Genomic DNA, 22042 nt, shown 5'->3' on the forward strand with positions numbered 1-22042 from the left:
GTGTTGAGTCTATGGGTAGTGTTGAGTCTATGGGCAGCGTTGAGTCTATGGGCAGTGTTGAGTCTATGGGCAGTGTTGAGTCTATGGGTAGTGTTGAGTCTATGGGCAGTGTTGAGTCTATGGGCAGTGTTGAGTCTATGGGCAGCTGGTGGTGGTGCTGGCGGTGGTGGTGGTGCTGGTGGCGATGCTGGTGGTGGTGCTGGTGGTGCTACTGCTGGTGGTGGTGCTGGTGGTGGTTCTGGTCGTGGTGCTGGTGGTGGTGCTGGTAGTGGTGGTGCTGGTAGTGGTGGTGCTGGTGGTGCTGCTGGTGGTGCTGCTGCTAGTGGTGCTGGTGGTGGTGCTGGTGGTGGTGCTGGTGGTGCTGCTGCTAGTGGTGCTAGTGGTGGTGCTGTTGGTGGTGCTGGTGGTGGTGCTGGTGGTGCTGCTGCTAGTGGTGCTGGTGGCGGTGCTGGTGGTGGTGATGCTGCTAGTGGTGCTGGTGGTGATGCTGGTGTTGCTGCTGCTGGCGGTGCTGGTGGTGGTGATGCTGCTAGTGGTGCTGGTGGTGGTGCTGGTGGTGCTGGTGGTGCTGCTGGTGGTGCTGCTGCTAGTGGTGCTGGTGCTGCTGGTGGTGCTGGTGGTGCTACTGGTGGTGCTGCTGCTAGTGGTGGTGCTGGTAGTGGTGGTGCTGGTGCTGCTGCTAGTGGTGCTGGTGCTGCTGGTGGTGCTGCTGCTAGTGGTGCTGGTAGTGGTGGTGCTGGTAGTGGTGGTGCTGGTGGTGGTGGTGCTGCTGCTAGTGGTGCTGGTAGTGGTGGTGCTGGTAGTGGTGCTGGTGCTGTTGCTGCTGGGGATCCTCGACGTGAAGAGCGGTGGCAGAGCGGTTGGCGCCGCGCCGCAAACCCGGCGGTGCAGGGCCTCCCCTAGGTCGACTCAGCTTCGAATGAGTACCTGGCGCGGTGTGTAAACTTCGCCAGTGGGTAGACAAAGGCGGCCGGGCGAGTACCGTGCCGGCCTTCATAGGCGCTATTCGCTCACAGCACTTGCCCCGACAGTCTGTTGAAGCTATACGGGGGATCTTTGTGTTTGGGGGGCACAGGTGGTGGCACCGGCCAGCCATCTCAGCCAGTCAACCCATGGCACCTGCTGGGCCTGTCCCGTGACCTCCTAGCGGCGGGCGTTCGACACTTGGCCTCGGAGTGCACCTAGCCTGGCACAAGCGACGCGCCGTGGCGTCATCGCCACTTGGTGGCGAATGTTGTTGTTCTATTTCCGTAGCTGTAGAACCCTTATCAGTGCCCCTACCTGATTACAGACCGATTCAGATCTTATTGATCACCCCGTGCCCGTTATAAACATCAACGTTCATCCCACAAAGTCCCATCGCAAGGGAGAAACACAAACACATAGGGGCCGTCCATAAATGACGTCACGCGATTTTGGACAATTTTTTACCCCCCCCCCCTCGTCACACGACGTCACAAAAAGTGAGACCCCTCCCTCAAATATGACGTCACAAAGCTCTATCCCCCACCCCCACAAAAAATAAAACATGCTTCAATTCGCTTTAAACTATCGTCATTGTAGTGCGTATTTAATGTGGCGCTACACTCTGATGTTGTAGGAGAAAACATTTATTAAAACGTCTATTTAATTAAGTAGAACGTGTTGTCTATATTTATTTAAAGTTGCGCATTTTGATGTGAAGTCACATTTCTCAACCCCCCTCGTCACACATCGTCACAAATGTCTGACCCCCCACCCCCACAGGTGCGTGACGTCATTTATGGACGGCCCCATAGACACAAATTATGTTATTAAACACAAACAGTTTTACGTATTAATTTAAATAATTGGTGTCAATGATGCTACTTATCATGCTACTGTCTGTGATCTTGCATGCTGATGCTGCTTGCTTGATATGTGAATGTACACACTCACAAACCTGTCAACCCCTTATCAGTGCCCTACCTTATTACAGACCGATTAAGACACCTTATTGATCACCCGGTGACCCTTACAAATCTCAACGTTCATCCGACAAAGTCGCATCGCAAGGAGAACGTAAATTAATTTTGGACCTGCAAACTCAATCCCCCTGCACAGGAAGACGGAGCGAACCGCGTGGAGGCCGATCCGCTGGGCCGAGAAAAAACCCACAAAGTTGCGACGGAAAAACCCAACCAATGTATTGCAAAGCAATGACATCGATGACGACAACAACGACGACAATAATAATGTTACACGTAATTATTATCAATAACAATAATAAACGACGATATTTTTTTTTTAAAGATGCAAATTTACAATTGAAAAAATACTTCCAAATTTTTCAACACGACTTTGTGTTAGCACCATCAACGGATAACTATGGCACACAAATAAACTGCATAGCGTTGGGTGGGGGGGGGGGCAGCACCATGGTATCTGTAACACGAAGTAAATAGTCGACCAAATAGTCGAATGAATTGTCGACCGAATAGTCGACCGAAGAGTCGACCAAATAGTCGATCGAATAGTCGACCGAATAGTCGATCGAATTGTCGAACGAACTGTGGACCAAAACAGCCGACCAGTGCGCAAGAGATACACGTGACCAGGACAGACAAGCAGACAATGTCCCCTCCACAGAATTATATTGTTTTTTTAAAGTATTGTCTCAAAAACCACGACGCAAACTCTCCTGCCGCTGCCGGCGCGGGTAGCATGGGCGCTCGACGGCACTGGCTACCGCACGCAGCGATCTTCATCGTGGGCAGGTTGAGATGAATGAATGCGACGACGACGGTGGTGGTGGTGGCGGTGGCTACACTGCTGCACGTGGCTGCTGCCGGCTGACGGCAAAGTGATTCAGCACCGTGGTCGTGCGGAGGTTCACAGCAGCAGCGGCGGCGGCGAGGGTTGATGGATCACCACACGCAGATGTTGCGCAACCCCGTTTGGGTGGCAAGCAAGGCGGTAGTCGGAAACATTTGGGGCGCCATCCGTGGGGGACAGTGTTTGACACCCCCGTCGCATTGCGCCGTGGGGTCTCCCTTTGTCGGGTGCTCCGCTTTCCTGCCAGGTATAAACCGCTCAATTGGCCTTGGAATATCTTTGCCATATATAGATAGGGGACGGCAGAGCTTGGGCGATTGATCGGGGCCAGCGCTCGCCCCACGTGCCTTCCGCTGCCTTCCCGCTCCTCCCGCTCGCGTCGTTCCCCTCTCTACGCGAGAGCGGGAATCCAGATGCGAGGTGCCGTCCCCCCCCCCCCCCCCCCCCCGTTGTCTCATGTCTGTCTGCTCATCTGACTCCATCACGTGCTGCTTTGCGAGCCGCCCATCCTGTGGGGTTGGCACAGCGACCGTGCCAACCGTTGGGGGGCGGGGGTGGACGCTGCCACGCGGTTGGCACCTTTGGGTCAACATTGGCCTGACGACGCAAGAGTCACGGTCGCGTGCGGAAGGCCCCGCGCCCGATTGGTTGGAGCGGAGGTCACGTGATCACGGGGTTGTGACGGCCGCCATTTTTTTAAAATTTTGGTTTAAGGGCTTTAAACCAAAAGACGTCCCTGTGTGTGAAATTAACTTTGGAAATTGTGAATTGTGTATCGAAAATTTTTCTCGGCGGGTCCCGAGATAATACAAAAAAAAAACGTCGACATCTTTTTCAAGATTTTCTTCAGGCGCCTGGGATATTTCTTCGGCGGGTTGAGACGACGGTTACCGTGACAGTAGTGGTAGTCCTGGCAACAACGACGACGACGATGAGGGCGATTTCGCAAATTCAAGTGTCTTCTCATACAAGTCGGGATGGGTCGCAGTAAAGTGACCTCCAAAAAAAAAAGGTGTTTTTAAGAAAGAATCGTAAGGTCCAATACCATTGACAGGAACAAACATCAACAGCAATAACAATAACGCCGACAAATAATAATAATAATGGAGGATATTAACAACAAAAAACAACCTTGTAAAAATAAAATAATTGACCTGGCCTCGCACCTGCACACAGGTACGAACAACATTTTACTTTAATCATTACAAATCATATCTCAACTTTAAAAATCCTTCGCTGTGGTTTATGCACGCCGTGTGTAACTCCGTGCCTTACAAGTTTACGAACACGCCCGTTTTTTTTAGTGATTGCATCGTCTGGGCGAGGGAGGAGGGACGAAGGGAGAGAAGGGAGGAGGGTTGTGATGGGCATGGAAGACTGCGATGGGAGGGAATGAGGGATTGATCGAGGTGAAGGAATGAGGGATTGATCGAGGTGAGGGAATGAGGGATTGAAGGAGGTGAGGGAATGAGGGATTGAAGAAGGTGAGGGAATGAGGGATTGATCGAGTGAGGGAATGAGGGATTGATCGAGTGAGGGAATGAGGGATTGAAGGAGGTGAGGGAATGATGGATTGATCGAGGTGAGGGATTGAGGGATTGAAGGAGGGGGAGCGAGAGGGGGGGGGCCCTCTAGCCGAGGTAGCAAACGGGCCCCAGCTGGAAGCCGAACTGCTGCCCAGGGCCTCCGAGGTCTCCGGGCATGAGGTCCGCGATGGGCAGCTGCTCCACGTGGGGGGTGGAGACCTCCAGCACCGTGCGGCCCTCGCCCTTCCGCTCCTACGGCGCACGGGCGGCGCACACGGCACGCCACAACCATCACGGCACCATCACGCGGCACGCCACAACCATCACGGCAACGCCACAACCATCACGGCACCATCACGTGGCACGCCACAACCATCACGGCACCATCACACGGCACGCCACCACCATCACGGCACCATCACATGGCACGCCACAACCATGATGGCACCATCACGCGGCATGCCACAACCATCGTGACGCCATCACGGCATGCCACACCATCACCACACCATCACCACAGACCACACCATCACCACACCATCACCACACCATCACCACACCATCACCACAGACCACACCATCACCACACCATCACCACACCATCACCACACCATCACCACACACCATCACCACACCATCACCACACCATCACCACAGACCACACCATCACCACACCATCACCACACCATCACCACACACCACACCATCACCACACCATCACCACACCATCACCACACCATCACCACACCATCACCATCACCACACCACAGACCACACCATCACCACACCATCACCACACCATCACCACACACCACACCATCACCACACCATCACCACACCATCACCACACCATCACCACACCATCACCACACCATCACCACACACCACACCATCACCACACCATCATCACATCATCACCACACACCACACCATCACCACACCATCACGACAGACCACACCATCACGGCACCATCACACCATCACGACAAGTCCCAACATGGAGTGGTCAGGTAAGGGATGACTGTTTGTCCAGGAACCTCCAAGTGTCACCCGTTGCACGTGACGTGTGCGCTATCGCTGGCTACTTTGCATCTACCCCTCCAACATTTCAAACAAAGACAAAGATCCCCCGCGTAGCCCGTAACAGACTGTTGGGGCAAGTGCTGTTAGCGAGCACCTACGAAGGCCGGCACGGCACACGAGGGGGTTGGGTGGCAAGCACCACGCCCGGCCGCCTTTGTCTCCCCGGTGGCGATGTTTACACACCGCGTCAGCTACTCATTTGAGGCCGAGTCGACCTAGGGGGGTGAGGCTCAGGACCGGTTCAGATAATCGTCACCGGGTGTTGGCCGTGAGCGGGGAATGGATCTCGCGTCACCGGGCTCGTAGCGCGGCCTAGCGCCAACCGCCACTACACTACGCGTGTAACATGTCAAGCATACACACACGCAGCATGTCAAACACACCCACGCAACATGTCAAACATACACACACGCAACATGTCATGAACACACACATGCAACATGTCAAGCACACACACACGCAACATGTCAAGAACACACACACGCAACATGTCAAACACACAAACACGCAACATGTCAAACACACACACACGCAACATGTCAAACACACAAACACGCAACATGTCAAACACACACGCACACAACATGTCAAACACATGCATACGCAACATGTCAAACACACGCAACATGTCAAACACATCACGCGCGAGCCACCTGTTAAACAATTTCAACCGCCCAACCGTCGCGACACACGATCCCCGCGAAAGGGAGGGAAGGGGGACGGGAGAGTCTGACTCACCGAGCACCCGTCGTGCAGCGCCCGCACATAGGGGCTCGCGTCGTGCGAGATCTCCTCGTCGTTGGCCGCGAGCATCCGCACGGAGCGAGCGTGCGGAGAGCCGGCCCCGCCGTGCGCGTCCACCCACGCCACGGCGTCTCGGCACAGGTAGGTGACGTTCTGCCGGGCGGACGAGCTGAGCAGCCGCAGGAACGTCATCTGCACCGCGCCTACGGGCCTGCCGTCCAGGTCCACGTAGGAGAGCTAAAGGGGGGGGGGGGGGGCGGGCGGAGGGAGAGGGTTGTCACGGTCGCGGTGGCTACGCCGTGTCGCGCGTGCGGTGTACGTATGGACGTTCAACTTCATTCGCTCCGACCATACTGATCGGAGGTGGGGTGTTGAGTCTATGGGCAGTGTTAGTCTATGGGGAGTGCTAGTCTATGGGGAGTGTTGAGTCTATGGGCAGTGTTGAGTCTATGGGCAGTGTTAGTCTATGGGCAGTGTTAGTCTATGGGCAGTGTTGAGTCTATGGGTAGTGTTGAGTCTATGGGCAGTGTTGAGTCTATGGGCAGTGTTAGTCTATGGGGAGTGTTGAGTCTATGGGCAGTGTTGAGTCTTTGGGCAGTGTTGAGTCTATGGGTAGTGTTGAGTCTATGGGCAGTGTTGAGTCTATGGTCAGTGTTGAGTCTATGGGCAGTCTTGAGTCTATGGGCAGTGTTGAATCTATGGGCAGTGTTGAGTCTATGGGCAGTGTTAATCTATGAGGAGTGTTGAGTCTATGGGCAGTGTTGAGTCTATGGGCAGTGTTGAGTCTATGGGCAGTGTTAGTCTATGGGCAGTGTTGAGTCTATGGGTAGTGTTGAGTCTATGGGCAGTGTTGAGTCTATGGTCAGTGTTGAGTCTATGGGCAGTCTTGAGTCTATGGGCAGTGTTGAGTCTATGGGCAGTGTTGAGTCTATGGGCAGTGTTAATCTATGAGGAGTGTTGAGTCTATGGGCAGTGTTGAGTCTATGGGCAGTGTTAGTCTATGAGGAGTGTTGAGTCTATGGGCAGTGTTGAGTCTATTGGCTGTACGTATGTACGTAGAACTTCTTTCGCACCGTACGTAGTCAACTGTGCTAATCGGGGGTGTACAGCGGGGGGGGGGGGGGGGTGAAGGACAACAGGGTGCACGGTGGCAGTACGGCCAGCACCACGCCCGGCCGCCTTTGTATCCCTAGAGGCGATGCGTGCATGCCGCACACCAGCCACTGAGTTGAGGCTGAGTCGACCTAGGGGGGTGCTGGCCGCGTCCCTACCGCCGCGCCTCCATCGATCCGCGCGGGGTCTGTGCAGCCCTCGGGGCGGAGGGGAGCGGTGGCGAGTGGATGGGCGAGCTAGAAGGCCTAATTAATTTTTCCTTCATTTCCGTTAATGGGGACGTGTGTGTTGGGGGTGGGGGGCTAATTAGGATTGATTTTGACTCCACGACCTCATAACCCCCCCCCCCCTTCCCTCCTCTGTACCGACACCTCCCGACGCTCACCACCGCCACCGTAATTGGTTATCGACCGCCAGAGAAGCGACGTCCACGCGACGTAATTGGTCACGACCGGTGGGTACCCGGAGCAGAGAGAGAGAGACGAGGAGGAGAGGCGTGGGGGCGTGGTGGTGGCGCTGCTTGCCGTGCCTCCGCCGTGGTCAATTGATCAACAAATCGATGGTGGGGGGGAGGGAGGGTGGGAGTGCGGGAGGCGGTGGTGGTGGTGGGGGAGGAGAGGCGGTGGTGGTGGTGGGGGGCGTCAGCTCGTTAGCGAGGCGGTAATTGAGCGATACGGACGCATTAGCCGTGATGTTTGCCGATAACTCTTCAGCGCACGGCAACCAAAATCTGTGCGTGTGGGGGATGGCGGGGGGAGCAGCAAAGGCCCCCTTTCCCACGAATAAAGGGACAAAACAAATTAGAACTTGAGAGTCATCTCGTGCTGCCATTGGTGACCGTGCTGAAACCATCAATGCACTCGACTTAAGAACCCGGTGTAACGGGCTAAAATAACCACCTGCCCTGATTAAACCCAGGTATAGTTTGACCCAGGCCAGAGTATACCAGGGGGGATAAAGTGTCCTAGGCTAAACTATACCCGGGGGTTTAAACTAGTCTGGGCCAGACCATACCCCTCTAGGCCAGAATATGCCCAATGTGAAAGTTCAAAGGCAATTATCCACACAGAGAGCAGCCGACAACGAACTTCAATCGATATCTAAAAAGCGTATAAATGGAAGCAATAATCTCAATTTGATCAATTGAAGCATTTTAAGGGTTAGGGTTATTTTAAAAGTTTTTCTGGTTGAAGCAATCAAAGTCTACGTGTTTCCAGTTTTAAATAAATTGTTGGAAAAATGTAGTAATTCACGTGTATATCGCGCAACACTATTACTGGGGGTATGATTTGGCCTAGAGGGGCATAATTTGGCCTAGGCCATAATATACCCCAGAGTATAAATTGGCCTAGGCCATAATATACCCGGGTATAATCTAGCCTAGGCCGTTTTAACCTCGGGTAAACTACGGCCTGTGGGTATACTCCGGCCTGTTACACCGGTTTAATCACAACTCGGTCTGTGCGAGTCTATGGGTCTCTCTGTGAGTCCATGGGTCTATGTGTGAGTCTAGGGGTCTCTGTGTGAGTATATAGGTCTCTGTGTGAGAAGTCTATGGGTCTCTCTGTGAAAAGTCTTTGGGTCTCTGTGTGAGCCTGTGGATCTTCATGTGAGCCTATGGGTCTCTGTGTGAGTCTATGGGTCTCTGTGTGAGTCTATGGGTCTCTGTGTGAGTCTATGGGTCTCTGTGAATCTACGGATCTGTGTGAGGTGTCTATGGGTCTCTCTGTGAGTCCATGGGTCTATATGTGAGTCTAGGGGTCTCTGTGTGAGTATATAGGTCTCTGTGTGAGAAGTCTATGGGTCTCTCTTTGAGAAGTATTTGGGTCTCTGTGTGAGCATGTGGATCTTCATGTGAGCCTATGGGTCTCTGTGTGAGTCTATGGGTCTCTGTGTGAGTCTATGGGTTTCTATATGAGTATATGGGTCTCTGTGTGAGTCTATGGGTCTCTGTGTAAGTATATGGGTCTCTGTGTGAGTCTATGGGTCTCTGTGTGAGTCTATGGGTCTCTGTGAATCTACGGATCTGTCTGAGGAGTCTTTGGGTCTCTGCGTGAGGAGTCTTCGGGTCTCTGTGTGAGGAGTCTATGGGTCTCTCTCTCTCTCTCTGTGTGAGGAGTCTATGGGTCTCTGTGTGAGGAGTATATGGGTCTCTGTGTGAGGAGTCGGTGGGTCTCTGCGTGAGGAGTCTATGGGTCTCTGTGTGAGGAGTCTTTGGGTCTCTGCGTGAGGAGTCTTTGGGTCTCTGTGTGAGGAGTCGTTGGGTCTCTGCGTGAGGAGTATATGGGTCTCTATGTGAGGAGTCGTTGGGTCTCTGCGTGAGGAGTCTATGGGTCTCTGTGTGAGGAGTCTTTGGGTCTCTGCGTGAGGAGTCTTTGGGTCTCTGTGTGAGGAGTCTATGGGTCTCTCTCTGTGTGAGGAGTGTATGGGTCTCTGTGTGAGGAGTCTATGGGTCTCTGTGTGAAGAGTCTATGGGTCTCTGTGTGAGGAGTCGTTGGGTCTCTGCGTGAGGAGTCTATGGGTCTCTGTGTGAGGAGTCTATGTGTATCTGTGTGAGGAGTCTATGGGTCTCTGTGTGAGGAGTCTATGGGTCTCTGTGTGAGGAGTCGGTGGGTCTCTGCGTGAGGAGTCTATGGGTCTCTGTATGAGGAGTCTTTGGGTCTCTGCGTGAGGAGTCTTTGGGTCTCTGTGTGAGGAGTCTATGGGTCTCTCTCTGTGTGAGGAGTGTATGGGTCTCTGTGTGAGGAGTCTATGGGTCTCTGTGTGAAGAGTCTATGGGTCTCTGTGTGAGGAGTCGTTGGGTCTCTGCGTGAGGAGTCTATGGGTCTCTGTGTGAGGAGTCTATGGGTCTCTGTGTGAGGAGTCTATGGGTATCTGTGTGAGGAGTCTATGGGTCTCTGTGTGAGGAGTCTATGGGTCTCTGTGTGAGGAGTCTATGGGTTTCTGTGTGAGGAGTCTATGGGTCTCTGTGTGAGGAGTCTATGGGTCTCTGTGTGAGGAGTCTAGGGGTCTCTGTGTGAGTATATAGGTCTCTGTATGAGGAGTATATGGGTCTCTGTGTGAGGAGTCTTTGGGTCTCTGCGTGAGGAGTCTTTGGGTCTCTGTGTGAGGAGTCTACGGGTCTCTCTCTCTGTGTGAGGAGTCTATGGATCTCTGCGTGAGGAGTCTATGGATCTCTGTGTTAGGAGTCTATGGGTCTCTGTGTGAGGAGAATATGGGTCTCTATGTGAGGAGTCGTTGGGTCTCTGCGTGAGGAGTCTATGGGTCTCTGTGTGAGGAGTCTATGGGTATCTGTGTGAGGAGTCTATGGGTCTCTGTCTGTGTGATGAGTCTAGGGGTCTCTGTGTGAGGAGTCCGATGTGTCGTCGATGTAAGTTGTTGGTGACCAGGCTGAGAGCACTGTTGTATCCTAACCCTTCTTCCAAACTTGATATTTTTATATATTATCTTTTTACTTGATATATAATGAATGAAAACACCCCAAAGCGCAGCAAACTGCAAAACACCAGGTGTTGTTAAGTGATGAACTGGAGGAGGGCTGGGATGACAGAATTTGCAACCTTGCCTCAAGGAAGATAAATCCAGGGTGAGTGGTCAAACGAAGTGGGTCAGCTCAAGGTTGTGTACACAGGGGGGGGGAGCTGATTAACAACCCTGCGCGTCTGAACGTGAGGGGGCCTTTGACCTGAAATTAAGAATAACACTCCCAGAGCAGAAGGTTGGATGGCCACAGTGAGACGAATAAGAGCGTTGTATATATCAAGGATGCAGACTCAGCTGAATAGCAAGGCTGCAGGGGTCACCAGAAGTTCGCGTTCGCCTAGTTAAGACGAAAAGCTCAATTATTCTGTATTGCTATTAAAGTAACGTTAAAGTCGGAATTTAACAACAGGATAGGCTAAAGTTATTGATATTCACACCCACTCCAATTAAACCAGGCCACAAGTTACGCCTACTGAACCATCACCATCATTAAGTCAATATGAAATGTTATTTCCATACTTTAATATACAACTCGACCCAAAGCATATGACAATCAGAACCTTCCTAAGTCAAAATTGAATCGCACCCAGACAGGAGCGAATAGTCGATATAAGGTTGAAGAGGGAAGGAAATTAAGAGCACGGCGAACTGCAAACGTAAGCAAAAAAGCCGGGAACACACCAGCCCAGCGACCCACCAGCCAGCAACAGCGAGTCGGGCTTCGACAGGCCATAAAAGTAGAAATAATAACTCCCGGGGTCAGGGGACATCAGAAAAAGCAAGCAGACAAAAACCAGAACTGACTCCAAGGTTCAACCGCCCTCACCTACAAGGAGTGACGGAAATTAATGAGGCCTTGAGTTAACGGCGTCAGCTGGACAGCAACAACAACGGCGAGCAGAGACAGAGTGAGGCAAAGACTGCGAGGCTATGAAATGCAACTTCATGTCAGTAAAGCCGACCAACAAGTTAAGTTAAAGACATCACAATACATAATATCGTACATAACATCAATGTTAACGCTATTCACCGTAAACTATATTCCACTTATATAACCATGCAGACACCAAGGAATACGAATTCCTAGGATCAAGAAACTTACCCCTTAACCTAAGATATCGGAAATAAATTAATAATAATAAGCCTATGCATGAAAAGACAAAAGTAAAACTTATGAAAAGCCAGGATAGCGGGATAAATCACCACCAGGTCGAAATAAAATACATAATAAAAGAGCGATGTTAAACCCAGGGTCGGAGAGAAAGGGAGATCCCGGCCGTCTTTGTATCCCCGCAGCGCGGGATGGGAGTGTGTATGTGCTCGGGGAGGCACCTCCACTTGGGTCAAGCACCACGATGGGAAACGACACACCTGAGGTTACATACAGAATCATAACTGGGAAATGGTAAGGGACAAATGTTAATTTAAAACTTTTTAACCATGTCTTTGTGTGCTGTGAGGATCGGAGGGAGTGTGCCCCTCCCTCCAGGTCGTGCAACACGGACAGAGACGCCTGTGAGACGATTTGTAACGTCTGTGTTTTGGTTCATGAAGAAGGCCAGACAAGAGATAATATTGCACCCAGACAGAGAGACGATTTCGAGGCAATTTGTAACATCTGATTGTTTGCTCATGGATTTTATGGAGGGAGTATGACAACGGAAAATACCGTGGGTGATGCACACAAGGACACGGACGTACGGACACACACATGGACACACCTACCTACGGACAGATCCTGACACAGCAAAAATCGAAAGAAACCCCGCCTTGTGGGCAGGACCCACAGGGATTTTTCGGCATAAAAGAAAGGACCCTGAGCATTGGAAATCAGTTCGACCAGGAGTGTCAACTCATCAGCCGAGTTCGACCAGTGGGTCGGCTCAGGAGTCGACCAGTGGGTCGACTCAGGAGCGAGCTGCGACCAGCGGGTCGGCTCGACTCATCTTCAGCTCGACCGAGCGGGTCGACTCAGGAGCGAGCTGCGACCAACGGGTCGGCTCGACTCTTCAGCTCGTCTGGGACTCAGCCGAGTTCAGCCGGCTCTCGGGGCTCGACTCAAGCGGCTCCCCATCTCCTCTGCAGGCGGGCAAGACCCGCTTGACAGCTCAACTCGGCCTGCGTGGGTCAACCTCTGCCGAGTCGGAGGCCTCTGCAGCTGAAGGTCGCGGTTTGGCGACGAGGCGACGACCCAACACTGCGCGCTGCGAGCGAGCTGTGGGCGCCACCTACCGACCGGGTTCCGAACTACGACAGCGTATCAACAGGCATCCAAACCAATTCAACACGGTGACAGAGGAGCGACTAATACGTATGACGCGCACCGCCCCCTCACCACACGACCACCAGGCGTCTGTTTGACATAAAGAACCGACTCCGAACATTGACTATTCAAGACCACTCTTACCACTCAAACACACTCGAACCCATAAGCCATCCGTGGCTGTGAAGAAAACACTCGAGACCGAGTGATGGCCATCCGTCGTTTATAAGAGTATTCGTAATTTTTATCTTTAATATTTAGTGGGCTGTACTCTTAATCGCATAAATTCCCAACAGATCCATCAATACGAATTGATTCTTGGCACCTCCTTCCGCCGAGCCACGCTCACGTGGGGAGTGGTGGCCCACCAGATCCTTATCAGGTGATCTGGTCCCCAATTAGTAAATTTGATATAAGATAACGATCTTCGGAAAAGGAGCACCGTCGCAGGCCCTTACTCCGAGCCATTCTGTTGTCAGATAACCTGCCGATGTATCTGTTGAGATTGGTGCCTTTAAGAATAATAACTGTTTTGATTGTGTTTTTTTATCGCCGTATAATCTTTCAAGTATCTTTCAGTCATAATCGCCGCGCGTACTCGCATCCTATCAATAAGGAGTACGGTACTGCGTGAACAATATTGAGTAATCATTCATTAACGTTAAGGTTTTTCTTAGCATAGTATTTGCATGTTTTAACGACTCTCTCTCTCTCACTAACAACCATCGCGTTATGCGGGATCCATGTGCCGTTGTCAAGTGAAATCAGACAATCATTGATGATACTGTTGATGCCGTGTTGACGTTCCGGGATTGAGAGTTCGCATACTATATCATAGTTGAGGTTGAATTAGTAATAAATTGATTAATGCAGAAGTGGTTGTGTGATTCTTTCCTGAAGTCTATGCATAAGATCTGCTTCTGCGTTGAGATCTGAACTTGGTGACCTTAATAAACACACATACATACTCAGTAAATGTTAAAGCGATAACGGGGTGAACCGGGGACCTAAAGATAAGCGAGAATGAGACGAACCTAGACAACGATGCCGAGTTAATCTAAGTTAATCTTGCATACTTACACCACACCTGCATAACTGCATACGATTAATTGCCTTATTCCGATCGATAACCCACCCTCGTCACCGAGGCGGGGTCTGGTTATCATAACGACTTGCATTATCATAATTACACCCACTCGCATAATTACTACGATTACCTCTCGAATTGGCATAATTAAATGTGCATAATTACATAAATTAACATATTTCCGGATAATTACACATTTGGCCAAATTTCATTTGATTATTATTATTTTCACTGAATATTCATAACCCACATATACAACATAATAATTTCACCCACGCACGCATACAACACATCAAAATTTTGATACCCAACATATACAACATAATGGGGGCTCGGGTCCGGGATTTCTCGCAGACAGTTTATGCATGAATTCAGGAACGAATCACTGTTGTGTTAATCAAAGTGTTGTGAACTAACGTTGCCTTGTGATTGTAAACGGGCGTAAAACAAAAAAAACGCGCTCTGAAGGGAAATACCAGAGTAGCAGAGTATAACAAAGACAGCTGGGCTGAGATTATTTGCTCGAGTTGAACTGACGCATCCTGTGATACAATTGTTTATAAGTACTGTGAAAAGGAATGTCAAAGTAACTCCTGCCACTTGAGATGATAGGATTAAGAATAATTTTTGAATGGGTGACGGGGTACGGGGAACTCGTATTAAAACGTACCGACCAATCTGTTACAAAGCAGTACAGTCAGAGAGACATATGGGAAGGGAGCTGTATCGATAACACGAACACACCTCGGGGGAAACTAATTGACTGGATAAAATGTAACAAAGGCGAACACGATGCAAAAGCTGCAGAGAAGGCAGGACAGGACTCATTCCTCCTCACACAGGCATACAGTCAGGGATGGTGGAATAAAGGAAAATTCGGAAAGGAAACAGGAGAGAAATCGTCTCTAATAAACGAGGAAAAATGTCCTCACACCATCGTAAGGGAGGAGAAATCAGGGCTCGCGACACCAGCGGAACTCACAGACGTGGATCCACAGAATAAATGTGGAAATAACATTAAATCACACTCATTCGAGAGAAGGGATGGAGAGATACATATGCAAACAAAAACATGTGAGATTGACAACTTCACAGATAGAGGGAAGCAAAATGTTAAAGTAAAGTCGACAGGACGTGCTCCGTTAAGGGCAGAGGCAAAAACTGAAGGGAAATGGCAACACGAGCGACACGGCATTGGGCGCGCACACAGAAAATGCACACCGCTTAATCACGCCCCACACAGAACGAATACAAGTGACAGATTGCCTGATGATAACTTGTTTGATGATGACGCTGACGGCGATCAACTTTCGGAATACTTATTCAACAGTAAAACCCTTAAATTGATGGACAAGGCTCTAGTCAGAATTCCCGATTTTGACCCCCACAATAAGACTATGGATATCCACACACATATCGCGACAGTGGAAGAGGAGGCAATGATTAGAGGGTTGATGAGACGGGATGAAAAAGCGAGTTTGTTGAAACGAAGCTTAAATAAAGATTCTATCCCATGGGTAAAGTCACTACCACACAAGGTTAGAAATGATTTTAAACAACTGAGCCTGGCAGTGATTCGGAAGTTTGGAGAATATTCGACACTCACTGAGGGGTTTTATGCTGTAAAATCGATGACCCAGGGCATGGACCAAGATCCACGTGACTACCTCGTACAATTTAATAGAGCGTATTACGCAGGCGATGTGAATCAATACCACGAAGGAGATAAAATGTTCAAAATTATGTTTTTTGAATCCTTGAGCCCAGAGATTACAGAAAGGGTGAGAATGGTTTTGAATCCAGAAACCGCATCCTTACGCCGCATAGAGAGCAAGGCGTACATGGCATGGTTAGACAAAGCTAAGAATCATAATTCGGATCCAGAACACAGGGAGAGGGATAAGGAACCCAACCTCTCAGAGAGGAATAAAAATCACCGAGCAGTCCCACAATGCAGGACGGAGCAAACACGCACGCACACATGGCAAAATAACCCAGAGAGAGGTTGGCACGAGAATGAGAGCGGCCCAAAGCCGAACATTCAGAGGAATCGCAGGAGGGGGAGGTTCGGAACAGAACCATACCAACACCCCATGCCACGACACACACGAGGCCAAAGTTGCACACTAAGATGGCGAGATAACCATCCAGCGGGAAGGTACACAGACCGCGGAGGTATGGATGCGAACATTCAGAGTAATCGCAGGATGGGAGGTCAAACACAATCGATCCAATTCCGACCAATTCCTCCACCGGCTATACCAGGAGGGAATAGAGGAATAACACAGAATGCGGTCCAAAGACATGATGAACAACCCACAGTGAGCGCGAGCGAGCGGCCAACACGTGCCCCACCCGCCGAGGTATTAAACCCGAAGCTCAATGAGGAATACAAGGACAGGGTTGCATTGAAGCATGATCGGACAGTACAAAAACCGACAGCAGGGACACGCCCTGAGGAGCGCAGGCATGAGCCTTTGAATGGAAAATATCCAAGGGAAACCAAAATTTATGTGGATCGGAGTGCTAAAATGGAGACGAATGTCCATGACGTATCGGGAATGGTGTTGGAATCCAACACACTCGTAAAAACAAAGAGGGCAACATTACGAGGGACAGAATTAAATCGACACACTGACTCGGCAAATGTGCATGTAATCGCAGAGAGAGCGAATGCCAGTGATGACGGAATACCGAAGTTGGTTGTGTGCGCGAATTCTGATTATGTGCAGCACAATTTTACACCCCACACTCCCACGACGCGAGAGAGTGAGAGGGGAAATTACAAAAACGAACCGGAAAACCGTGATCGAATGATCAAAGTGATAAGTGGTAAACCAGGCAACATGAGGAAGGTAACGCATGAATGCGTTCGAAACCGCTACCTAGCGTTTCCCAGGATTTAACAAAAACAAAATTAATATCCGTCGGAGTTATGAGGGATGAGAACCATGTAACTGGTGATACCGATGTTTAACGTTGTGTTTTATTTCTTTTGCTTATAGATTCATAACACAAAAAAAGGGCATTTACTTGGTTTGGAAATTCGCCAGTGGCCAAATCGACCCCTGATAATTTTCAAACGGGCAAAAATTTTTTTTTTTTAATCTATATATATACCTTTTTTTAAATTAATTAATGAAAACAACTCACTTCTCCTCACAAGAACACCAGGAATCCATGAAACATGGAGGGCGGTTAAAATGTTGAGAGTTCGGTCACAAAGAGGTCATGGACATCCAAATGGACAAAAGATGTATGGACTAGCCTCCCAAGACATCTGGAGATATACAGATAAGGGCAGAATAATACCGAAAAGTAGAAACTTAACAAAGATAATTAACCAACAAACAATAATTTTTATTATTATATGTTTCCTACCTATACGACCTTCCAAAAAAAATAAAAACTAAAGAGTACGAATTCCAGAAAGCTTAAGTGGAAACATAATAACGCTTAACCTTAGGACATAAAAAAAATTAACTCAGAATAAAACACCAATCTCTGGGGAACTAAACTAAGGGGCATATCACACTACGATAATATGTAACATGTTTTCCAGGAAATGGCAGCCCTCCTGCTCACGCTCCTGCTAACGTACCTTGCCAAGCTAGAAGGGAGCCAAGGCCTGATGATGCCACCCAAGAATAACCGTAGAAACTATCTTTTAACGATATCTCCTATAACACGTAGTCAATAGAATAATTTCTCCCTCCCTTATCGTTTTACCTTCCTTTAGAATATATATATATTTTTTTTCTCTTGTCACATATAACCATGTTAAGTTGTGACACGTACGCGCGCGTTGTAAGGAAATAGCAGCAAAACTTGAGGACAATTGATGGTTCATGATGGAAGAAGGGTATACATTTTTTTAAAAATAACCCGTGGCCATTTGACCACTGGCCATTTTTAAAAGGGCGGAATGTTGTATCCTAACCCTTCTTCCAAACTTGATATTTTTATATATTATCTTTTTACTTGATATATAATGAATGAAAACACCCCAAAGCGCAGCAAACTGCAAAACACCAGGTGTTGTTAAGTGATGAACTGGAGGAGGGCTGGGATGACAGAATTTGCAACCTTGCCTCAAGGAAGATAAATCCAGGGTGAGTGGTCAAACGAAGTGGGTCAGCTCAAGGTTGTGTACACAGGGGGGGGGAGCTGATTAACAACCCTGCGCGTCTGAACGTGAGGGGGCCTTTGACCTGAAATTAAGAATAACACTCCCAGAGCAGAAGGTTGGATGGCCACAGTGAGACGAATAAGAGCGTTGTATATATCAAGGATGCAGACTCAGCTGAATAGCAAGGCTGCAGGGGTCACCAGAAGTTCGCGTTCGCCTAGTTAAGACGAAAAGCTCAATTATTCTGTATTGCTATTAAAGTAACGTTAAAGTCGGAATTTAACAACAGGATAGGCTAAAGTTATTGATATTCACACCCACTCCAATTAAACCAGGCCACAAGTTACGCCTACTGAACCATCACCATCATTAAGTCAATATGAAATGTTATTTCCATACTTTAATATACAACTCGACCCAAAGCATATGACAATCAGAACCTTCCTAAGTCAAAATTGAATCGCACCCAGACAGGAGCGAATAGTCGATATAAGGTTGAAGAGGGAAGGAAATTAAGAGCACGGCGAACTGCAAACGTAAGCAAAAAAGCCGGGAACACACCAACCCAGCGACCCACCAGCCAGCAACAGCGAGTCGGGCTTCGACAGGCCATAAAAGTAGAAATAATAACTCCCGGGGTCAGGGGACATCAGAAAAAGCAAGCAGACAAAAACCAGAACTGACTCCAAGGTTCAACCGCCCTCACCTACAAGGAGTGACGGAAATTAATGAGGCCTTGAGTTAACGGCGTCAGCTGGACAGCAACAACAACGGCGAGCAGAGACAGAGTGAGGCAAAGACTGCGAGGCTATGAAATGCAACTTCATGTCAGTAAAGCCGACCAACAAGTTAAGTTAAAGACATCACAATACATAATATTGTACATAACATCAATGTTAACGCTATTCACCGTAAACTATATTCCACTTATATAACCATGCAGACACCAAGGAATACGAATTCCTAGGATCAAGAAACTTACCCCTTAACCTAAGATATCGGAAATAAATTAATAATAATAAGCCTATGCATGAAAAGACAAAAGTAAAACTTATGAAAAGCCAGGATAGCGGGATAAATCACCACCAGGTCGAAATAAAATACATAATAAAAGAGCGATGTTAAACCCAGGGTCGGAGAGAAAGGGAGATCCCGGCCGTCTTTGTATCCCCGCAGCGCGGGATGGGAGTGTGTATGTGCTCGGGGAGGCACCTCCACTTGGGTCAAGCACCACGATGGGAAACGACACACCTGAGGTTACATACAGAATCATAACTGGGAAATGGTAAGGGACAAATGTTAATTTAAAACTTTTTAACCATGTCTTTGTGTGCTGTGAGGATCGGAGGGAGTGTGCCCCTCCCTCCAGGTCGTGCAACACGGACAGAGACGCCTGTGAGACGATTTGTAACGTCTGTGTTTTGGTTCATGAAGAAGGCCAGACAAGAGATAATATTGCACCCAGACAGAGAGACGATTTCGAGGCAATTTGTAACATCTGATTGTTTGCTCATGGATTTTATGGAGGGAGTATGACAACGGAAAATACCGTGGGTGATGCACACAAGGACACGGACGTACGGACACACACATGGACACACCTACCTACGGACAGATCCTGACACAGCAAAAATCGAAAGAAACCCCGCCTTGTGGGCAGGACCCAAAGGGATTTTTCGGCATAAAAGAAAGGACCCTGAGCATTGGAAATCAGTTCGACCAGGAGTGTCAACTCATCAGCCGAGTTCGACCAGTGGGTCGGCTCAGGAGTCGACCAGTGGGTCGACTCAGGAGCGAGCTGCGACCAGCGGGTCGGCTCGACTTATCTTCAGCTCGACCGAGCGGGTCGACTCAGGAGCGAGCTGCGACCAACGGGTCGGCTCGACTCTTCAGCTCGTCTGGGACTCAGCCGAGTTCAGCCGGCTCTCGGGGCTCGACTCAAGCGGCTCCCCATCTCCTCTGCAGGCGGGCAAGACCCGCTTGACAGCTCAACTCGGCCTGCGTGGGTCAACCTCTGCCGAGTCGGAGGCCTCTGCAGCTGAAGGTCGCGGTTTGGCGACGAGGCGACGACCCAACACTGCGCGCTGCGAGCGAGCTGTGGGCGCCACCTACCGACCGGGTTCCGAACTACGACAGCGTATCAACAGGCATCCAAACCAATTCAACACGGTGACAGAGGAGCGACTAATACGTATGACGCGCACCGCCCCCTCACCACACGACCACCAGGCGTCTGTTTGACATAAAGAACCGACTCCGAACATTGACTATTCAAGACCACTCTTACCACTCAAACACACTCGAACCCATAAGCCATCCGTGGCTGTGAAGAAAACACTCGAGACCGAGTGATGGCCATCCGTCGTTTATAAGAGTATTCGTAATTTTTATCTTTAATATTTAGTGGGCTGTACTCTTAATCGCATAAATTCCCAACAGATCCATCAATACGAATTGATTCTTGGCACCTCCTTCCGCCGAGCCACGCTCACGTGGGGAGTGGTGGCCCACCAGATCCTTATCAGGTGATCTGGTCCCCAATTAGTAAATTTGATATAAGATAACGATCTTCGGAAAAGGAGCACCGTCGCAGGCCCTTACTCCGAGCCATTCTGTTGTCAGATAACCTGCCGATGTATCTGTTGAGATTGGTGCCTTTAAGAATAATAACTGTTTTGATTGTGTTTTTTTATCGCCGTATAATCTTTCAAGTATCTTTCAGTCATAATCGCCGCGCGTACTCGCATCCTATCAATAAGGAGTACGGTACTGCGTGAACAATATTGAGTAATCATTCATTAACGTTAAGGTTTTTCTTAGCATAGTATTTGCATGTTTTAACGACTCTCTCTCTCTCACTAACAACCATCGCGTTATGCGGGATCCATGTGCCGTTGTCAAGTGAAATCAGACAATCATTGATGATACTGTTGATGCCGTGTTGACGTTCCGGGATTGAGAGTTCGCATACTATTTCATAGTTGAGGTTGAATTAGTAATACATTGATTAATGCAGAAGTGGTTGTGTGATTCTTTCCTGAAGTCTATGCATAAGATCTGCTTCTGCGTTGAGATCTGAACTTGGTGACCTTAATAAACACACATACATACTCAGTAAATGTTAAAGCGATAACGGGGTGAACCGGGGACCTAAAGATAAGCGAGAATGAGACGAACCTAGACAACGATGCCGAGTTAATCTAAGTTAATCTTGCATACTTACACCACACCTGCATAACTGCATACGATTAATTGCCTTATTCCGATCGATAACCCACCCTCGTCACCGAGGCGGGGTCTGGTTATCATAACGACTTGCATTATCATAATTACACCCACTCGCATAATTACTACGATTACCTCTCGAATTGGCATAATTAAATGTGCATAATTACATAAATTAACATATTTCCGGATAATTACACATTTGGCCAAATTTCATTTGATTATTATTATTTTCACTGAATATTCATAACCCACATATACAACATAATAATTTCACCCACGCACGCATACAACACATCAAAATTTTGATACCCAACATATACAACAGCACCAACTCTCGCCGCGCTTGAACGCGGCCGTCAATCGACGCGCCCTTGGGGCGTCTCAAACCCAGCATCCAAACTCGGCACCCCCAAACGACCGCCGCCTCCGACGCGGCCATCGCGAGCCACGAGTCGCCGGTGGGCCCCCCAACAACCTCGCTGGGTCGGTGCCGCAATTTTAACGACCCGTTAACAACGCCCCCCCACTTTCGCGGGCGCTTCACGGAGGCTGCAGAGATGGGGATATTGGATTTCTGCACGAACGCAGAAGCA

At 49.3% G+C, this 22042-nt stretch overlaps 1 protein-coding gene across 1 annotated transcript in view; it reads right to left on the reverse strand.

Moving 5' to 3' along the window:
• Window positions 1-1871: 1871 nt before the first annotated feature.
• LOC144951292 (uncharacterized) overlaps window positions 1872-22042 on the reverse strand; it is a 273910-nt gene continuing 253739 nt past the window's right edge. The window contains 2 exon segments of the mRNA XM_078881487.1: window positions 1872-4571; window positions 6141-6383. Of these exon segments, the coding sequence (XP_078737613.1) occupies window positions 4425-4571; window positions 6141-6383 (390 nt within the window). The 3' untranslated portion in view covers window positions 1872-4424.

This window comes from Lampetra fluviatilis, chromosome 61, assembly GCF_964198595.1.
Source record: "Lampetra fluviatilis chromosome 61, kcLamFluv1.1, whole genome shotgun sequence".
NCBI classification, from domain to species: domain Eukaryota; kingdom Metazoa; phylum Chordata; class Hyperoartia; order Petromyzontiformes; family Petromyzontidae; genus Lampetra; species Lampetra fluviatilis.